This window comes from Globicephala melas, chromosome 12, assembly GCF_963455315.2.
Source record: "Globicephala melas chromosome 12, mGloMel1.2, whole genome shotgun sequence".
Lineage (NCBI taxonomy): Eukaryota > Metazoa > Chordata > Mammalia > Artiodactyla > Delphinidae > Globicephala > Globicephala melas.
In genome coordinates this window covers 55,314,236-55,334,654 of record NC_083325.1, presented here as the reverse complement: position 1 = coordinate 55,334,654, position 20,419 = coordinate 55,314,236, and the positions used below count along the sequence as shown (strand labels likewise).

Below are 20,419 nucleotides of genomic sequence, written 5' to 3'. Positions count from 1 at the left end.
TGGTACATTACGTCAACTAAACTCCACATACTTTATTCAGATTTCACTAGTTTTTACCTAATGTCTTCTTTCTGTTTCAGGATCCCATCCAGGTACCATATTATATTAGTTGGCATGTCTCCTTTCTCCTTAGGCTCCTCTGGTTTGTGACTGTTTCTCACACTTCTTCCTTGTTTTTGGTGACCTTAACAGTTTTGAGGAGTACTGGTCAGATATTTTGTAAAAAGTCCCTCGATTTGGGTTTGTCTGAATTTTTTGTTTGTTAGACTAGGATTATGAGTTTTGGGGAGGACAGGTGACATGCCATTTTCATCATATCACAACAAGGGTACATGCTATCACACACTATCAACATGTCTTATCATTGTTGATATTAGGCTGGATCACATAACTGAGATGTAGTGTTTGCCAGATTTCTCCACCACAGAGTTACTCTCCTCTCCTGTCTCTTTCCATACCCTGTAGAAGCAAGTCACTGAATGCAGCCCACACTCCAGGAATGAGGGGAGGGAAGGTGAGCTTCACTTTCTGAAGGAGGCACTGGGGGAGGGGGGCGGGTAACTACACAGATTTGGAATTCTTCTGTGTCTCTTCTCCCCCATTTATTTATTTGTTCAATCATTTGTTTATTTACATCAGTATGGATATGTAGTGGGTTACAAGCCCACTGCAACATTCTGGAAAAGGCTTATTTGGACTAGTACTTCTTAACTTTAATGAGCATATGAGTTTAACTGGGATCTTGGGAAAATGCAGATTCTGATTCAGCAGGTCTAGGGTGGCCCAGGAGTGTGCATTTCAGACCAGGCCGAGGCAATGCTGATGCTGCTGGCCTGGCTCTACACTCTGAGTAACAAGGCTCTCGAGACTGTGCCTGGCCTCTTTTGGGCATGAGTGTTCACTCCGCTCCAAAGCAACCCATCCCAGCTATGAAAAGCCAAGCAGGGAAGAAAAAAGGAAATGTTTTCAATCCTCAGATCTACTCACTTGAATACAAACTCCGAGGCAGACTTTCTCATGTGGCTTTTGTTTCTGATTTGTTTTAAACTACATGGTAGACGTTTTTAGGCCACCACCACCACGCCCAGCCCAACCTGTAACACAGACACAGCCTACCTCTACCTTCTCCGTATGAATTTAGAAATGACTAAACTCGTGATTGAGGTGGTGATATCAAAGATTTAACTTCTGGAATGGAGAGACAGATGGCAATTGGGTACCTCTACTTACTCTGTGCTTTCCTTCTGGAGGGAGAGAAAGTAAAAATTAGAGAAACAACAAAGAAGGAAAAGCTAGGACAAAGGAAGATTAACAAAGTAAATCATACATTTATCCAGAATAGGTGAAATCATGATCTTGAAGACACACTTGCAAAACAATATGGTTCTCCTTCTTTAATGAGGCTGTGAAGGTCCTGCGGAAGAGTAGGCTGCACGAGCAGAAGCCTCACCACTGCTTAGAGATTACAGGCTGAAGGGCACTGGTAATTGGTCTTCTTCAGAAATCTACCACCTCGTTTTGATTTGGTGGGCATGGATTGTACTGCATCTCTAACTCACTATGAGAATATGGACTCAAATTTCCAACACCTTAATTCTAAATGCATATATACACACACGTAAGTGTATGTTCAATCATAAATTTTAATGTAAACTACTGCCCTATAACTCTGTGCTTAAACACTTGAAAAATCAAACCTAATGACTAAATTTTCTCTCAGACTGATCAATGAATACTGCTTCCAATATAAAAAGAACAGTTTAATTGGACTAGTAAATGCCTCACATACTTGAAAAAATCAATTATAAAACAGGAAACTGAAACTAAAATTGCATTTTAGAAACATGTTAGATATAAAAATTACTATATATCCTGTAATCCAAGAAGGAAAGGCATAATGTCTATGTGCTATAAACTGACTTAAACTTACAAGTAAAACCTGTCTTACCATCTACATGTAAAAGATAATTTTTAAAGGCTTAAATAATGAATAAGGGGGAAAAATGTCAAACAGCACATTTAAGATGTTAATTATACTGATCTCTTTGAAGTTTAACAAAGGTGATGGAATTTTCTGGCACTTATAAACTCTTCAAAGTCACAATTAAAAAAAATATTAAGGGCTCCCCTGGTGATGCAGTGGTTGAGAGTCCGCCTGCCGATGCAGGGGACGCAGGTTCGTGCCCCGGTTCGGGAAGATCCCACATGCCGCGGAGCGGCTGGGCCCGTGAGCCATGGCCGCTGAGCCTGCGTGTCCGGAGCCTGTGCTCCGCAACGGGAGAGGCCACAACAGTGAGAGGCCCGTGTACTGCAAAAAAAAAAAACCAAACAAAAAAAAATATTAAATCCATTTGATATAAAAAAATAACTCCAAACAATTTCAGTCCCCTTTTCGGAAATACGATTCTTAGGAAGTTAATGAAAAACGTCCCCCTCACCAGAAAGTTCACTTTGCTGAGTTTAGAAAGGCATCCCCAAGCAGGAGAATGACCAAGATCCTAGTGAAAAGAGAGGTCTACCTATGCAATACGAATAAAACATCCGACACCTGTACATACCTAACAAATGCTCCAGAGTGCCATTAATTCAAGTATATAACACACATTCCCTTTATTAATAAGAAAAGAAAGTGGAGGATGAAGCAGGAAGGCAACAGTCTACCTTCATTTGGCAAAAAAAGTGAACATCTGGAATCTGGAGATTTAGCCTTGCTAGGAATCCCTGACAGCACGCCACACTCAAGAGTGATCATGAAACTCATCTGCACACAGAGGAGGTCACAACCAGTGAGGCTTTAGAATAGTTTCAGAAGAGCCCCTTCCTGCTCTAAAGAACATCCACCCCACCCCCTTGCCCTCTTATGGAGACAGAAGATCAGTAACCATTAGAGGGCTCTGTTTTTCCTAATTTTCACAGCTATCCCCAGAAAATTATTTGTTTCTCTTTTGACAGAGGAAGGAATGAAGGCTAAGAAATCTAAGTGGGCAGTGGAGCTGGCATTTGAACCCAGACGGTCTTGCTCCAGAGCCTTCGTTCCGCTCTCAACTACTATTACATTAAGACAGAACTATTAATTGGGAGAATCATCACAGATGATGCACAAGGGCAAAGATGAAATCTAATGATCTAAGAGGTTAAAGTATGAGATATGGGGTGGGAGGGGGGTTCCCCGGGTAGCCAGAAAGTCAGAATGGTCAGCACTGCTCTAGGAGCTAGATGCATACATAATTTTGTTGAATAAATGCATTATTATCTAAGGGTCTAATGAAACACAGTAATAAACAAGGCAAAGAAGAAGGGCATTTGTATGAACAACTGTACACCACCAAATTGGCCAACTCAGAAGAAATGGATAAATTCCCAGAAATAGGCATAAGAACCTACCAAGGCTGAATGAGAAAGAAACAGAAAATCTGAACAGACCACTAATTAATAAGGAGACTGAATAAGTAATAAAAAAACCTCCCAACAAAGAAAATCATAGGACAGATGGATTCACTGGTGAATTCTACTTAAATCAATCCTTCTCAAACTCTTCCCAAAAAACTGAAGAGGAGGGAACACTCCCAAACTCATTTTACAAGACCAGCTTACCCTGATACCAAAGCCAGATAAGAATACTACAAGAAAAACTAAAACAAAAACAAAACTACAGGCCAATATCCCTGATCAATACAGATGCAAAAATACTCAACAAAATACTATTAAACCAAATTCTACAGCACATTAAAAAATCATACACCATAGGGACTTCCCTGGTTGTCCAGTGGCTAAGACTCCACGCTCCCAATGCAAGGGGCTTGGGTTTGATCCCTGGTCAGGGAACTAGATCCCACATGCTGCAACTAAGAGTTTGTATGCCACAACTAAAAGATCCTGCACGCCACATCTAAAGATCCCATGTGTCGCAACTAAAAGATCCCACATGCTGCAACTAAGGCCCAGCACAGCCAAATAAATAAATAAATATTTAAAAAAATCATACACCATAATCAAGTGGAATTCATCTCTGAGATGCAAGGATGGCTCAACTTATATAATATAATAAGTGTGATATATCATATTAACAAAATAGAAGATAAAATCATATGATCATCTTAATAAATATAGAAAATGCTTTGACAAAATTCAACATCCATTCACAATAAAAACTCTCAACGAAGTGGGTATAGAAGGAATGTACCTCAATACAATAAAGGCCATCTACAACAAGCCCACAGGTAACCTCATTCTCAATAATGAAAGGTTGAAAGCTTTTCCTCTAAGATCAGGGCCAAGACAAGGGTGCCTACTCTCACCACTCCTATTCAACATAGGATGCACTAGAGCAAAGATGAAACCTAATGATCTATATCTTGTACTAGTAGCCCTAGCCAGAGCAATCAGGCAAGAAAAGGAAATAAAAGGCATCTGAATTGGAAAAGAAGTAAAATTATCTGTTTGCAGATGACATGATCTTATATATAGAAAAAGAAAACCTGTTAGAACCAATTAAACTCAGTAAAGTTGCAAGATACAAAATCAACACATGAAAATTGGTTGTGCTTATCTGCTAACAATGAATTATCTGAAAAAGAAATAAAGAAACAATCCCATTTACAATAGCATTGAAAACAAAATACACAGGAATAAATTTAACCAAGGAAATGAAAGATCTATACACTGAAAACTCTAAGACATCGGTGAAAAAAAAATTAAAGAAGACACAAATAAATGGAAAGATATCCCGTGTTCATGGATTGGAAGAATTAATATTGTTAAAATGTCCATACTACCCAAAGCCATCTACAGATTCAATGCAATCCCTATCAAGATTTCAATGGCGTATTTTGTTGTTGTTGCAGAAATAGAAAAAAAACAAAAAAATAAAATTCATATGGAACCATAAAAGACCCTGAATAGTCAAAGTAATCCTGGGTGGGTGGGGAATCTGGAGGCATCACAATTCCCAATTTCAAACTATATTACAGAGCCAAAGTAATCAAAACAGTATGGTACTGGCATAAAAACAGACACATCGACCAATGAAACAAAATCCAGAGCCCAGATATAAACCTTTGCATATATGGTCAGCTAGTATTTGACAAGGGAACCAAGAACACTCAATGGAGAAAAGGTAGTCTATTCAACAAATGGTGGTAGGAAAACTAGATATTCACATGCAAAAGAATGAAACTGAACCCCTAATCTTACACCACTCACAAAAATTAGCTCAAAATGTATTAAAGACTTAAACCTAAGACCATAAAACTTCTAGAAGAAAACATAGGGAAAAAGTTCCTTGACAGTGGTCATAGCAATGATCTTAGGGATATGACACCAAAAGCACAAGCAATGGCAGCAAAAATAAACAAGTGGAACTTCGTCAAATTAAAAAGCTTCGGGACTTCCCTGGTTGTCCAGTGGTAAAGAATCCTCCTTCCAATGCAAGGGACGCGAGTTTGATCCCTGGTCAGGGAACTAAGATCCCACATGCCACGGGGCAACTAAGCCCTCACGCCACAACTATTGAGCTTGCATGCCTCAATGAGAGAGGTTGCGTGCTGCAAACAACAGAGCCCATGCGCTCTGGAGCTCACGTACCACAACTAGAGAGAGAAAACCCACACGCCTCAACTAGAGAGAAGCCTGAGCGCTGCAACGAAGAGACCGTACACCATAATGAAAAGACCCTGCATGCCTCAGCGAAGATCCCGTGTGCCGCAACTAAGACCTGATGCAGTCAGAAAAATAACAATAATAATAATAAAAAAGCTTCTGCACAGCAGAAGAAACAATCAACAAAATGAAAAGGCAGTCTAAGGAATGGGAGAAAATATTTGCAAACTGCATATCTGATAAGGAGTTAATTCCAAACTATGTAAGAAATTCACAATTCAGTAGCAAAAAAACAAATAATCCGATTTAAAAATGGGCAAAGGATCTGAATAGACATTTTTTCCAAAGAAGATATTCAAATGGCCAACAGGTACATGAAAAGGAGTTCAACATCAGGGAATGTTTATTATCAAAAAGATGAGATAACAAATGCTGGCGAGGATTTAGAGAAAAAGGAACACTTGTGCACTGTTGATGGGAATGTAAATTGGTGTAGCCAACATGGAAAACAATATGGAGGTTCCTCAAGAAATTAAAAGCACAACTACAGCAATTTTACTTTTGGGTATATATGTGAAGGAAATGAAATCACTATCTCAAGGAGATATCTGCATCCCCACGTTCACTGTAGCTTTATGATACAATAGCCATGACCTGGAAACAACTGAAGTGTCTATCAACGGACAAATGGATAAAGAAAATTTGAGATTCACACACACACACACACACACACACACACACACACACACACACAATGTAATGCTTTTCAACCATAAAAAAGGAAGGAAATGCTACCATTGGCAAGGTCCACATGTATGGACCTTGAGGGCATTGTTCTAAATCAGACAAGTTAGAGAAAGACAATATTGTATGATCTCCTTTATACCTGGAATCTAAAAAAAACCGAACTTGTAGAAACAGCAGATTGGTGTTGTAGTGGCAGGGGTAGGCATGAGTGAAGGTGATCAAAGGATACAAACTTCCGGGACTTCCCTGGTGGCGCAGTGGTTAAGAATCCACCTGCCACAACTACTGAAGCCCTTGTGCCTAGAGCTCGAGCTCCGCAACAAGAGAAGCCACCACGATGAGAAGCCCACACACCTCAATGAAGAGTAGCCCCTGCTCGCCGCAACTAGAGAAAGCCTGCGTGCAGCAACGAACATGCAATGCAGCCAAAAATAAATAAATAAATTTATTTTAAAAAAAGGATAGAAACTTCCAGTTATAACATAGATGAGGTCTGGAAATGTACTGCAGAACATGGTGACTATAGTTAACAATACAGTATTATATGTTTGAAAGTTGCTAAGAGAGTAGACCTAAAAAGTTCTCATCAAACATACACAAAACTGTAACTATGTCAGGTTATGGATATGTTAACTAACCGTAATGTGGTAATCATTTTGCAATATATGCATATATCAAATCATCACACTGTATATCTTAAACTTACACAATGTTATATGTCAATTATATCTTAATAAAGCTGAAAAAAATAAAGAAAGGCAAATGGACTATCTTTTCCTTCTTACCAATTCAGGCAGGGAAAACGCTGCAGATGACCTTGGTGGAATTCATTATCCAAAGTAGTTCTGCAAAATCATAAGACACTTGGGGAAATGGATGTCAATGAATGTGCATTTCAATAGCAACAGGAATTAAACAGTGGTCTATCTGAATGGGTTTCTTAATGAAAACAGAGAAGAGACTACCACTGCCCATACGTTTATTCTAAGGACAACATGAGCTTGGTTATGTATTCTTACTAATTCTTTATATTTTAATGTCAAAATCTATAAGTAATTTAATTACTGATAATTAGGGTGACTGATAAATTAACTATGCAAAAGTCAGAAGATGAAAAAATTTATCAAAATATTCACAAGTGCAAATTTTTACCTTAATTATCAACCCTCCAAATCTCCTAGTGTGAAGAGAAGATATAGAAAATGCTTGTTATTGACAGTTACAACAGAAAATCAATTAAGATTTAATTTGCTTATTTTTTCAAATATATGCCTTTAACAAAACCAGAAAGACTCCATTTTAATATCTGTAGTTATCCTTCTAATCAGACTAAGAAAAGCACACATAAGAATTATATGACACTGTCTAAAAGAGGTGTTAAGGATGTGCTTTAAAAACTCTAATTTTTTTATATACTGAAACATTTTTGAGAGTCAAGTCACAAATTTACTACTGGCCTTCTAGACATTTACGTATCTGAGGCATACACAGCATCTGAAAGCCTTTTAACAAAAAAATTAATATAATTACTATCTTCACCATATATTTTTAGCAAGCTCATCTAGATTTTTAAAATTAATTAATTTTTATTTTATTTTACTTTTTTAATTTTTGGCTGCATTGGGTCTTCTTTGCTGCACGTGGGGTTTCTCTAGTTGTGGTGAGCAGGGGCTACTCTACCTTGCGATGCGTGGGCTTCTCACTGTGGTGGCTTCTCTTGTTGGGGAGCATGGGCTCTAGGCATGTGGGCTTCAGTAGTTGTGGCACGTGGGCTCAGTAGTTGTGGCGCAGGGGCTTAGTTGCTTCACGGCATGTGGGATCTTCCCAAACCAGGGCTTGACCCTGTGTCCCCTCCATTGGCATTGGCAGGCGGGTTCTTAACCACTGCACCACCAGGGAAGTCCCACCCTCATCTAGATTTATCTTCCAGTTTCCTTTTTTGAGGTCTGAATTTGAGGATCTGGATAAAGCTTTATGTTTAACTCAAAATTAAAATTTTGATGTCCTGGGTTAAGTTTTTAGAGAACCTCTGTTCCCTAAGGAAGGCTTTTCCACACAGCCTCTTGCCCCCTGCCCAAGAGAGACTCAATGAAATAGACAGCAAAGCACTTAAAGTAAAAGTGAGAAAATTCTAATTTTGTGTTATTTTCCAAAGCACCCCTAGAATTTTATTGTGCTCCCTGAGTCTGGGGAGGGCAGGAATGAGTTTCAACCACACACTGTGCAAGTGGATCAGAGGCACGTCGAGACAGGGACATGAAGCAAACTATAAAGAGCTGGGATTTTGAAAGCAAGCTGGCTTAAATGTTCATAGCATCTTCCCAGCAGAGAGAAAGAGAGAAGGAGAGAAAGGGAAGAAAAGTGCTTCCTTTGAGATTTCTGGCCTGAGTTTTATATCCCCCTCCTAATCCTTTATTCCCATGCACAGCTCACTGTAGTTTGTTGAGCCACAATTTGTTCATGAGTCAGGAAAGGTTTCTGTCATGGCCGTCGGTATTTTAAAAGAGCTGCATCACCCCCTGCCCACACAGGATCATGGAGAGAATCCACAGGTACCATGGAACAAACGTTCTCAACCACGGACGACTGTGCCCCTTGAGGGACATGTGGAAATGTCTGGAGACATTTTTTGTTGTCACAAAAGGGAGGGTGGGTACTACAGGTATCTGTTGGGGAGATGTTACCAAATATATTACAATGCAAAGTACAGACCCCACAACAAAGAATTACCAGGTCCCAGAGGTCAACAGTGTTGAGGTTGAGAAACCCTGCCATGGAAGGACAGGGTGGAGGGGATGCAGATACACAGTACAGTTGACCCTTGAACAACATGGGTTGGAACTGTGTGGGCCCACTTGTATGCAGATTCTTTTCAATAAATATACAACAACATACATGTAGAACATGGTGTGTAAGACTTGTACTGAAGTGGATAGCCTATCCTTACATAGGCATAAGGTGAGTGACATTTAATATTAAATTAATAGTGTGTTAGTTTTCTTACCGTTTTATAACTTTGCTTTCAAAGAATTACATTATCATACTATGGTATACCTTTCTCTCCAGTAATTGGAGAAACTGAGTATCAGCCTATTATCACAGGTAAGTAGTTTTTAAAAATGTAACATGTTTCTGATACTGTATTATGAATATGTCTTTAATACTGTAGGTCATAAAGTTTTTATAACAATTCATTCATAGTGTATAGGCTAGGCTACCATAAAGCAATCATATTGCTGCTTCTTTGTTATCAATGCATGAATCATTATACCTGTAAATAAATATTTCTTTTTCACACTGTCTTTTCATTTTTAATGTCTAGTGTTAGTAATATATATAACATCTACAGTGTTTCGTATCATAGAAGACAATATTGATGTAGGTACTGACAGAAGATTCATTTGTAAACAGATTAAACTTAATGGTGTCGATAAATACAGTAGAGTAATTGTAAATGCATTTTCTCTTCCTTATGATTTCTTAATAATGTTTTCTTTTTTCTAGATTACTCAAGAATAAAGTATATAATACATCTATAAAATACGTGCTACTTGACTGTCCATGTTATCATTAAGGCTTCCAGTCAACAGCAGGCTATTAAGTAGTTAAGTGGTGGCAAGTCAAAAGTTATGTGTGAAAAAAAAAAAAAAAAAGTTATGTGTGGATTTCCCACTGCACAGCTGTCGGCACCCCAACCCTGCAGTTGTTCAAGAGTCAACTGTACAGAGAAATATAAGAATGTCATGAACAATAACATGGTTTAAAATAGAAAGGCTTTTATTTATTTCCTTTAGGCCCGGGACTGATTTTCCTTCAGGCCTCTAAGGTGGCTGTCATATTGTCTGGCTATTCGCAACCACAGTGCTTTTGAACAGCCAACTGAGTCTTTAGTAACTGAAATACACATGGTGCTCTAAATGAAACCCAGGGCTATGCAACAAGTACATGTGCTCTGCTAGCTCAAAAATGCTTCCCTCAAGGAAACAATGAGGTGTTCCTTTTGCCTATTAGATTGGCAGAGCCAAAAACAAACGACAAATAATACTGTTTTCATGGGATGGAGGCCCATCAAACGAATGGCATCACATGATGGGACCACACACCATCAGATATTTTATAGGAATTCTGGGAAACGACAGAAGCTTGCTAGTGTGCCCACAGCACAATGTTTTGTTTTGTTGTATTTTTAAGAACATTCAGAATTATCTTCTGTCATAAAAAGTCTCAAACAATAAGGCTGGGAGGGGATGGAAAGTGTTTTCCAAGATGAAAAGTGAACTCGGAAAAGTGCTAGATTAATCTATGTAGGAGGATCCTGTATTTCCCTTCCACTTTATGAACTTCAAATTTTCCCCTTCGAATGGTAAAGGACTCCTTTGTTTGGGACAGTGTGACAGTGTTTCTTTCCTGATTCATCGGGTTTCTGATGGGGTATGGGGGAGGGGGTGTAATTCAAAACAAAACAGGTGCAAGGAATAACAACCTGATAGGCAGGAACTCAACCCTTAAAAATCAGAACTAATCTCAGTTCTTATAATCTTCAATATGACCTACTGGAAGGTAGAGAACACTGACTGATCAGAGGAACGTCTTTGTGCAGCATGCTAACACATAAAGTAAAAACTGCCGAAAATCAACTTATTTCTCTCTTACACATACACTCACGTATCAGGAGAGATTCTTACATTACTATTTCAACACACAACATTAATTTTTCTAAAGCACAGCTTTCTGTAGCTCAAAATCCTTCACTCACCATCTGCATCAGTGGTCCTCACGTTTTTGGATCATAAACCCCTATGAGGGTGGTGGTGATGGTGGCAGCAGCAGCAACACCAAGCAGTAACAACAGCAACTAACGTGCACTGAACACTTACTATATGCCAGAGTCATAATTTATTTATTTTATTTTCAGCTGTGTTGGGTCTTTGTTGCTGCTCACGGGCTTTCTCTAGTTGCGGCGAGCGGGGGCTACTCTTTGCTGCAGTGCGCGGGCTTCTCATTGTGGTGGCTTCTCTTGTGGTGGAGCTCAGGCTCTAGGGTGTGCGGGCTTCAGTAGTCGTGGCTTGCAGGCTCTAGAGCGCAGGCTCAGTAGTTGTGGTGTGTGGGCTTAGGTGCTCAGCGCCATGTGGGATCTTCCCGGGCCAGGGATCGAACCCGTGTCCCCTGCATTGGCAGGCGGGCTCCCAGCCACTATGCCATCAGGGAAATCCCTATACATATATTCTTTTATACCATTACTTCCCCTACTCTAATTCCAAATAGTAACAAAAGCCTGGGGATACATCCACTGACAAATCTCTGAACTCTACACACCCCTGGCCAATATTATGAGTTCAGAGCCTCACAAAACAGCAGTAGGACACTGGTGGGTGATGGTGAAAGTGCACTACAGTCAATGCTCTGAACCTGGCAGCTAAAAGCTGTCTCCCACACCCAGCACAAGCTCCCTAAGTAACACACACCAAATAAAAGCCTTTCGATATTTATAAGGAAGGGATTAATTCATCTTCAAGAGAAGCACTTTAATTAAAAATGACTTTTCTGGGCTTATATCCAGATAGAAATATATTGCCAGATAGAAATATATTGCCAAAAGGTAAGATTTAACAAGGTCTACTTTTCTCTTTATTTTTTTATTTAAGGGCCCAGTGCTTCCCAATCCTTTTCATGTCAAGGAACACACAGAATATAATCCTCCTTTGGCACTCTGGGATAAAGAGATGCTGCAGGTGATTGCCTGGAGCCTCCAGCCCCTTAAGGCCCCACTCAGACTCCCTGAGAGCTGAAGGATTCAATAAAAACTTGACACATCTACAGCCATGCCATTGGAGAAACTCTGCCTTAGCCCTTCTTGGACTGGGGACCCTCCTAACAATTTAGATTTTTCTCCTTTAACAGGAACACAGTCCTCAGAAAGAACCAGTAAATCTGGCCACTAGTGACAAGAGTGAGCCTTCCTTTATGACTCATTCCAGAAAAAAAGCACACTGACCAGCCATCCATTTACAATTTACAACATCAGCATAATTTCATGCTTTTGTTTTTTATTTTCCATTCTGAAATTGTATTTTCTGTACAGAAAATAAACAACAGAGATAGGCCAAGCTTAGGTCGCCAAATGGAATCTGTCAAGGAATGTTCCATTTCTGGACAGCTTGAGCAAATTTTTACTTTGTTTCACAATTCTATACTTTTAAGAAATATGAAAAAGATACTAAAATTCTTCAAGCATAAGGTGCTGTTTTATATGGTCACAGTTTAAAAAGATGGAATTGATCATTCTTTTAAATTATACTTACAGGTTTTGGTGCAACAATATTAGTAAAAAATATTTTTTTCTGAAAACATTCTTTTCCTTATTTAGAAAACTCCAATAGAATTTATACTTAAGGCTCCCTCCTTCACTCATTTTCTATTTGTTTCCACTGCTTCTCTCTATAGCAGACAGTAAAGGGTGGTTGGTCTTAGTCCTGTTTCCTGAACAGTGATTCCTTCAGACAACTAGCTGGCCAAACTGGCCTATCTTTATTTCTTTCCTGGTGTTCTGCTTTTCTTTTCCACAAAGTTAATACCAAGATCTACCTCTATGTTTGTCCTCATGCTGTCCCTCCCAGCCCAGCACCCCTATACCCATCCTCATAAAGACCCTAACTCAAGCCCTAACACAGAGCATATCAGGATGTTACAGACTAAAGCAGAAAGGGCCTTAGCTTCAGTCTCCGTTTATGACTGATGCGTTCATCTTTTGCCTTGTCTTCCTTTCTGTTATTCATATGCTCCCTGGTCCCCAAGGGTTTAAGCAGCTCACTTGGCTTCTAACCCACAGCTCCCCCATACTAGGAGGTAAAAGCCTTAAAGGCAAACTCATGTTTTCACTGAGCCTAGAACAGGGTAGGTATTCCACAGTGTGAACTGAATTCAATCTTGACCACTTTTTCACGGTCCCAGGAGCTCCCAGGCCTAGGACCTAAGATTCTTATGGTTGCCCACGTTTGATAGGTTTTGTCACACCCTTAAGGATGACAGAAGGTGTGGCAACTGTGAACTTGGTTATGACCTAGCTCCCCAGAGAGGATTCCATATTTCCAGGTTAGGAGTATTAAATGGGAGACCAAAGAGAAAAGATGAGAAAGAGACAAGCAGAGGGAGGGAAGGTACAATTAGTACTTTTTTTTTTGCGGTACGTGGGCCTCTCACTGCTTTGGCCTCTCCCGTTGCGGAGCACAGACTCCGGATGCACAGGCTCAGCGGCCATGGCTCATGGGCCCAGCCGCTCCGCGGCATATGGGATCCTCCCAGACCGGGGTACGAACCCACGTCCCCTGCATCGGCAGGCGGACTCTCAACCACTAGCGCCACCAGGGAGGCCCTACAATAAGTACTTTTAAAGGTCTTTTACCAGTTGTAGCTTTGCAGGGTTTCACCGGCTTCCTCTGTCCCTCTTTATAATATGGATGAACTTCTTTGTTTCCAATGTTGTAGTATCATATCAAATTAGATTTAAGGAGACTGAGTGACAAGGGATTAAAAACAAAGATGGGCCTTCCCTGGTGGCACAGTGGTTGAGAGTCCGCCTGCCTATGCAGGGGACGCGTGTTCGTGCCCCGGGCCGGGAAGATCCCACATGCCATGGAGTGGCTGGGCCCGTGAGCCATGGCCACTGGGCCTGCGCGTCCGGAGCCTGTGCTCTGCAATGGGAGAGGCCACAACAGTGAGAGGCCCGCGTACCGCAAAAAATAAATAAATAAATAAAAATAAAAACAAAGATGGATTCTTGATTTGGTTTCCCTAGGCATAAAAAGTTGTTATTCACATAAACTATTAGGGAGGCAGCACGTTCTAAAGAGGAAAGGAGTGCAGGCTTTAATATCTTCTCTCTACCCCTGACTACTTCTGTGACTTTACTCAAGTCACTCTGCCAGGCTCACCTCAATTTCCTCATCAGAAACACAGAGAGAATGTGGTGTGTGTGTGTGTGTGTGTGTGTGTGTGTGTGTGTGTGTGTGTGTGAGAGAGAAAGAGAGAGAGAGAGAGAGAGAGAGAGAGAATAATGCCTATCTTGCTGGGTTGCTGGGAGGATTAATGAAATCGCATGTGCAATTCATGTGGAATACAAAAGGTGCTCAAAATGTTCATTTTACTTATCTCATGGCAAACTTTCTAAGTGCGTGGGCCTAGGCTATCTGAAGCCCATCCCTGGCTAATATTTCACGTCAACCCAAGGACGGATGCAGCAATGCTACTCCACTCCACAGCCAGAAAAGTGGAATCTTTTTTTCTTAAAGTGGAATCTTTTTAACCCAGAATTCTCAAAGTGCAGAAATCAAGGCTCCAAATTTGGGGGGCCGGAATAAAAGAATTAAACAAAGTGTTCAACAGATTCTGTGGGTAAAAAATGGAGAAAATTTAATACCAGGAAAGGGATGTGTAGAACTGTGGTGATTATTTGGATTAACTGAAGAAAAAAAGAATACTTTTGTCTAGAATGTACAGATAAATGAAAAAGTGCTTTTTCTGCTTTAATAGCAGCTAACTTTCCTCAACTGCCCACTTCATCTTACCCAAATAAAAGGGCTTAATTAAAGAAAGAGCAGGGATCAGCTTTTATACGTCTGTACAATAGGAAAAATAACCAAATTGGGCAGGAAATGAAAAAACTCAGAATTCAAACTTTCACTTCAAATGGTATATATTTTCTTAGGAAACACCAAAAGATGAGTTAAGTACCCAAGAATCAAAATAAATCTTTCCTCATGATTGTTGGCCAAACTCTTCCTCAGTACAAGATTTTTGAACTCTAACTCGATTTCTTGGGAGTGATAAGTAACCTTGTAATAACATCAAGTCCCCAACATGAAGAATTTTGGCAACAAAAACAGACGTTTAATTCTACTTAAAAGACAGGGAAGCCCTGCCAGTACTGCTCCCAAATGAGGTACCGTCCATGTCTCTTATCTAGCCTTTACTGAGATTTAATGTCATTTACCGCTGGCTCTCGTGAACCTGCAGGATAATCTCACCTTTTCTGATGTGCATTACTTCCATCCATTTCAACATGGCAATTATGAGCCTCTGGTTTTTAAAATGATTAAGAAACAAATCCCACATGTTCTTTCCTTTTTTGCATGTCCTATAATTTGAGTCTTTCTTCCATAGTCCCCGAAAATTCAGAGATCAGCACATTTCTCGTTTTCAAGGTATAGTATGTATAGTACTACAGAAATACTCCAAGGTTTGATATATTTATGTAAACATTTTTCAAAGAAGTCAAAATGTATAATTCAAGAAAATGTTCTGTGAAAGAATTTGTTTTCTGATTACAAAATGATTTCCTGCTTCTGAAAAAAATAACAACTTTCTATTTACTTAGCTGGCTCTGAAAGTCCCATGGAGATTACTATTCCTTTCAACCCCTAACATCTCTCTTCCAGGTGCAGGTCTTTTACTGATTTCAAAGGTAGCTTTATGCGGAAAAGGAATCTATAAGCTACAGAAGGAAAAGAGAAAAAGAGCCCTCCCTGTCTTAACCCCTTAAGCTTTCCCCACAAAGAACAACAGGGTGAAACAGAACTATTACAACACAGATGAGACACCCGAATAGACATGACAAAAAGATTTCCACAGGCCTTTGACTTCCTTTTTTCAACCAGGGTATAAGCCAATCTTGGTAAAGACAGGAATCTGTTTGACAAACACAAACACAATACCCAGCACCCAACACCCATATGGTTGTTGTTTTTTCCAACAAGCCCTTCATCTCCCCAACACTCAGGAACAAGAGGAATAGTCACAACCACCCCAGAGTTAGAGGGTTTTTACCTTCCCACAGTGTTTCACATATTATGTAGCAGAAGAAGTAACTTTGAGAATATCAAAGGCAGCCCTGGGAGCAAAAGACCGTATTTTGTTGCTGGGCAGACTGGTGAAACACAAGCCAGACCTTTTAGTGGTGCGTACGGGGAATGAGTCTGGGAGGCCCATTTGTACAATTGGTGAAAGAGCCAAAGAAACAATTCCAACCTCACTACTTCTAAGTTTGGCCAAGAGTGGATCTTCAATAAAGAAAATCTGATGGCTGATGCCGCCCGACAATCCGAGCCTTCCTTCTAACTCAGCTGCATCCCCTATGAATCTCTGAAAAGCCTGTTCTGCATTACTCATTACTGCAGGCCCTTTCCCTTCAAAGAAACAGTGGAGTCTGACACAATTGTATGGGCCTCAGGGTCCCATCTTTATAACTAAGATAACAACCCCAGCCCCTCTCTTCATCACAGGGATATAGTGAGAACCAAGGGAGATGAGTGCTTAAGAGTTTGTATTAAAGAAACCACCAATGATCCATAATGCATGTAACGGAGACCAGAGCATCTGGTCTGGGACCCTTGGGAGTTGCACAATCTTTTCAGGAGATCTGCAAGATTAAACTATTTTCAAAATGACACTAGACATTACTTTCCTCTTTTATTCCCGGTCTCTCACAAGTATACAGTGGAGTTTGCCAGAGGCTACAAGGTGTGTGATGATGTCACCTCTCTAATGACTAATGGAATGTGTGCTTGTGAGTTCTTGTGTTTTATTTTCTGTTTTAGTTTCTAATTAAATATTGATAGACAAAAGCCACTTGGGATCCTCAAAAACCTTTAAGAGGGTAAAGAGGTCCTGAGACCAGTTTGAGACCTGCCACCCTAGAACTTTAGTCCCACCCAACCCTGCAGTTTCCAGATGGGCTGACTTACACCCAGTCTGAGCCTTTCTATATGCTGTTCCCTCTGCAGGTGGAACTCTTTCTCTCCCTTCCCTTGGTTAACTTCTGCTCTCTTCTTAGGTGTCACTTTCTCTGGGAAGCTCTCCCTGACTGCTCCAGGACCAGTCAGGTGACCCTGCTATGCTCCCCTAGCACTTGGCATACTACATTGTAATTGCCCATTTTCTGGCCTTTTTTTTTGTCCTCGACTCCTTCAACGCAAGAACTGACTTGGTCACTATTTTGATTGTGACACAGTAGTATATAGGAACCATTCAACAAATACTTGTTAAATATATAAAACAACCAAGGAAGGAAGGCAAAAAATAGGTCTATCTTACATTCTCCCCTAGATGGAATTAGTTACAAAAATATCAGTTTTCATTATAGCACAGACTTATGAAAACTAATAATAACAATAATAACTATCTATATATCTTGCTATGTACCAAGTACTATTCTAAGCACTTCGTATGCATTAATTCATTTAGTCTTCACAAAATCCCTAAGAGGTATACACTACTATTATCCTTGGTTCAAAACTGAAGACACAGATGCACAGGTAGTGAGTGATGAATCTGAAACTGACACCTAGACTAGTCTGGATCCAGAATCACAGGCCTTAACCACTCTACACACTGCCTTTGATGTCAGCAGTGTGGACTTCAAGCTTAGAACATATATTTGGATCTCAAGGCCATCTCTCTAATCTGCTCATAAATGAGAAACATGACCTGATATTTAAATCCCACCCCAGCCCTGCCCCACTGTGAGTGACTAGAGCAGCCACATGAACAGCAGACCTTCTCACCAGCACCAAGTTTATAGCTGGGGTCAAAAAGGACAGTTTCAATAAGAAGTGTATTTCTTAATCATTTGTTATACTTGAGTCTTTTCTAGAAGAAAAGTTAAAAGCAATAAATCAATTTGTATATTGATTCAAAAGAAAAGTCTCTTCCGTACTGATAGCACAGAGAAAATAGGAAAGTAGGGCTTGATATTTCATGTACTGTGGTGTTAAGCTCCCTGATGTGTATCAAGGAATGCTCACAACTTCACCCTGAACATGGAGTGGCCTAGAATGTTCTGCAGGCATACTTGATGGAAAAGACACAACTCCACCTGGTTCAGAGAAGAAGGCTAAATGGAAAAGCATGCTACAGAAAACCTAGGTTTTAATGCAAAAGATGACCTGACTGAATCACAGTGTGACACCACATTCATGTTTATGATGCAAAAAGCACACCTAGGAAATACTTGTTCTTTCAGCAGTAGAAAAAAGTTCTACGGATAAAGTGAAAAGCTTGTATAACAAATCTTCACCTGCTAACAATGTCTGTGTTTGACAGAAGTCAGAAAGAGTGACTATACTTACCTGGAGAAGTGTCCCATGAATATGATTTTGCCGGAAACACTGGTCAGTGCAGTCGGGGAGTTTGGCCAACAGAGTTCGGATGGTATCAGGGATTTCGTCCATCATAACAAATGGGACCAAGGCACGAGCTGCCATTTCACGGGAGCGGTAGACAGGTGAGCAACCACATCTGGGAAAAGATAAAAACACAAGACCATTCAATACTCATTTCCACACCCATGTCTTTGTATATGCTGATGTTCCATCTAGCTCTGGCTGGGACATCCAAGGGCTGGGGTGGTGGTAGGAGTTGCTTCCTATTCCAAATGATTGGGTTTTTTGTCATTAATTATACAGGCAACTTTGCTTTTCTCATAAACATCATTAACATCTATGATTCCATCACAGGAATAAATGCAGATAGGAATTGGGAGTAAGACAATAAACAGGTAGTTGCTCCTCAACAAACAACTATTTACTGGGCACTCAGAACGAACAAAAGCACCATGATGAGTGCCATAAGAAATAAGACAGTCACTGTTGTCTCTGAGGAGCCTATATGCTGGTTGGCAAGACAAGGAGTACATCTGAAAAGATAACTGAAAGCGGTACTGGAAAAATGATAGGCAAATGATCTTGACATGATGGCTATAGGAGGATGAAACTGTGGGTTGTGGGCTGTGGGTTGTAGTATTGAGAAGGACGGAAGTCAGGAAAGCAAGCGTGATTCAAGTATGCCGAAAGAAACCAGGCAGTTGTCTCAATCAGGGACAGCTGTATAAAGCAAGGGTAGAAATGCTCGAGGTATAATTAATTGTGTCTGGTTGAAACAGAGGTTCATGAATAGCTGTGGAACTGAAGGCTGAGAAGTGAGTCAGGCCAGACTGGGGAGTGCCATAAATGGCCGAGTACACCCTCTGAACTTAACTGTCATGAGAACAAGAGATGGACCCTCGAGTCACCAAATCCTTGCCTCTTGGGCTGACTCACACCCACAGAGCTTGGATAGAAGCCAGTTCTTAAGTGAAAGTCATAGACAATTGGTATTTTGTGATTCTACAAAGGTCATTGGAAAGGCAGGTCATCTAAGGGCCTCTTGACTTTTTTGTAAACACTTAGAACCTGAGAGTCCACAACCATTTTGTTGAAACTGTACGCTTGAAAGCCTTCACAGATATAGTCTTATTTGAAAGGAGAGCCCAATATGGTTAAGTCCTAGCTTAACTAAGTTCTTGACTAGAACTCTCAAGACTTGATGATCTTGCATCCTATTAAAAAAATAACTCAACTGGGCTTCCCTGGTGGCGCAGTGGTTGAGAGTCTGCCTGCCGATGCAGGGGACATGGGTTTGTGCCCTGGTCCGGGAGGATCCCACATGCCGCAGAGCGGCTGGGCCCGTGAGCCATGGCCACTGAGCCTGTGCATCTGGAGCCTGTGCTCCGCAGCGGGAGAGGCCACAGCAGTGAGAGGCCCGCGTACCACAAAAAAAAAAAAAAAAAAAAAAAAAGTATATAAATGTCTTAGATGACAAGACAAGAATGGGGAAGATGAGAAGATAGCAGACTCTGCAGGGGAAAGAGATGGCCTCTTGTTTTTTCCCAAAATTAATCAATAGTCCAAGAAAAAATTATGGTAAGATCTGGGCCGTTAGGCCCATGTGGCCATTTAGGCTTAGCATGTAGAGGCAAAGCCCTATGACTGAAATGTTTCTAACACCTCAGAGTTATCACTGACATTTATATTAATATAACAATAAAGTACAGATATAATTTCTGTACAAATGTAACGATGCAAGCAGAATTTCACCATGGGGAGAAGGGCAGGTAGGAGGAAATAGGGAGATAGAAGAAAGAGGTACAGGGTAAGTCAAAACATTGTGTCGTTTTTTTACCCTAAGACAGTAGGTCTGAGGTGGGGCAATCAGCACACACTTTCAGGATGGAGAAGAACTCTCCTTACAACATGTTATGAGA

At 40.4% G+C, this 20,419-nt stretch overlaps 1 protein-coding gene across 5 annotated transcripts in view; it reads right to left on the bottom strand.

Annotated features, from left to right (window-relative positions):
• Nucleotides 1-20,419, bottom strand: part of THADA (THADA armadillo repeat containing) — a 315,670-nt gene that overhangs the window by 129,464 nt on the left and 165,787 nt on the right. For all 5 annotated transcript variants that reach the window (XM_060309158.1, XM_060309159.2, XM_030857806.2 and 2 more), the window contains one exon: nucleotides 18,468-18,636. In XM_060309158.1, the coding sequence (XP_060165141.1) occupies nucleotides 18,468-18,636 (169 nt within the window). The remainder of the gene's footprint in view (nucleotides 1-18,467; nucleotides 18,637-20,419) is intronic.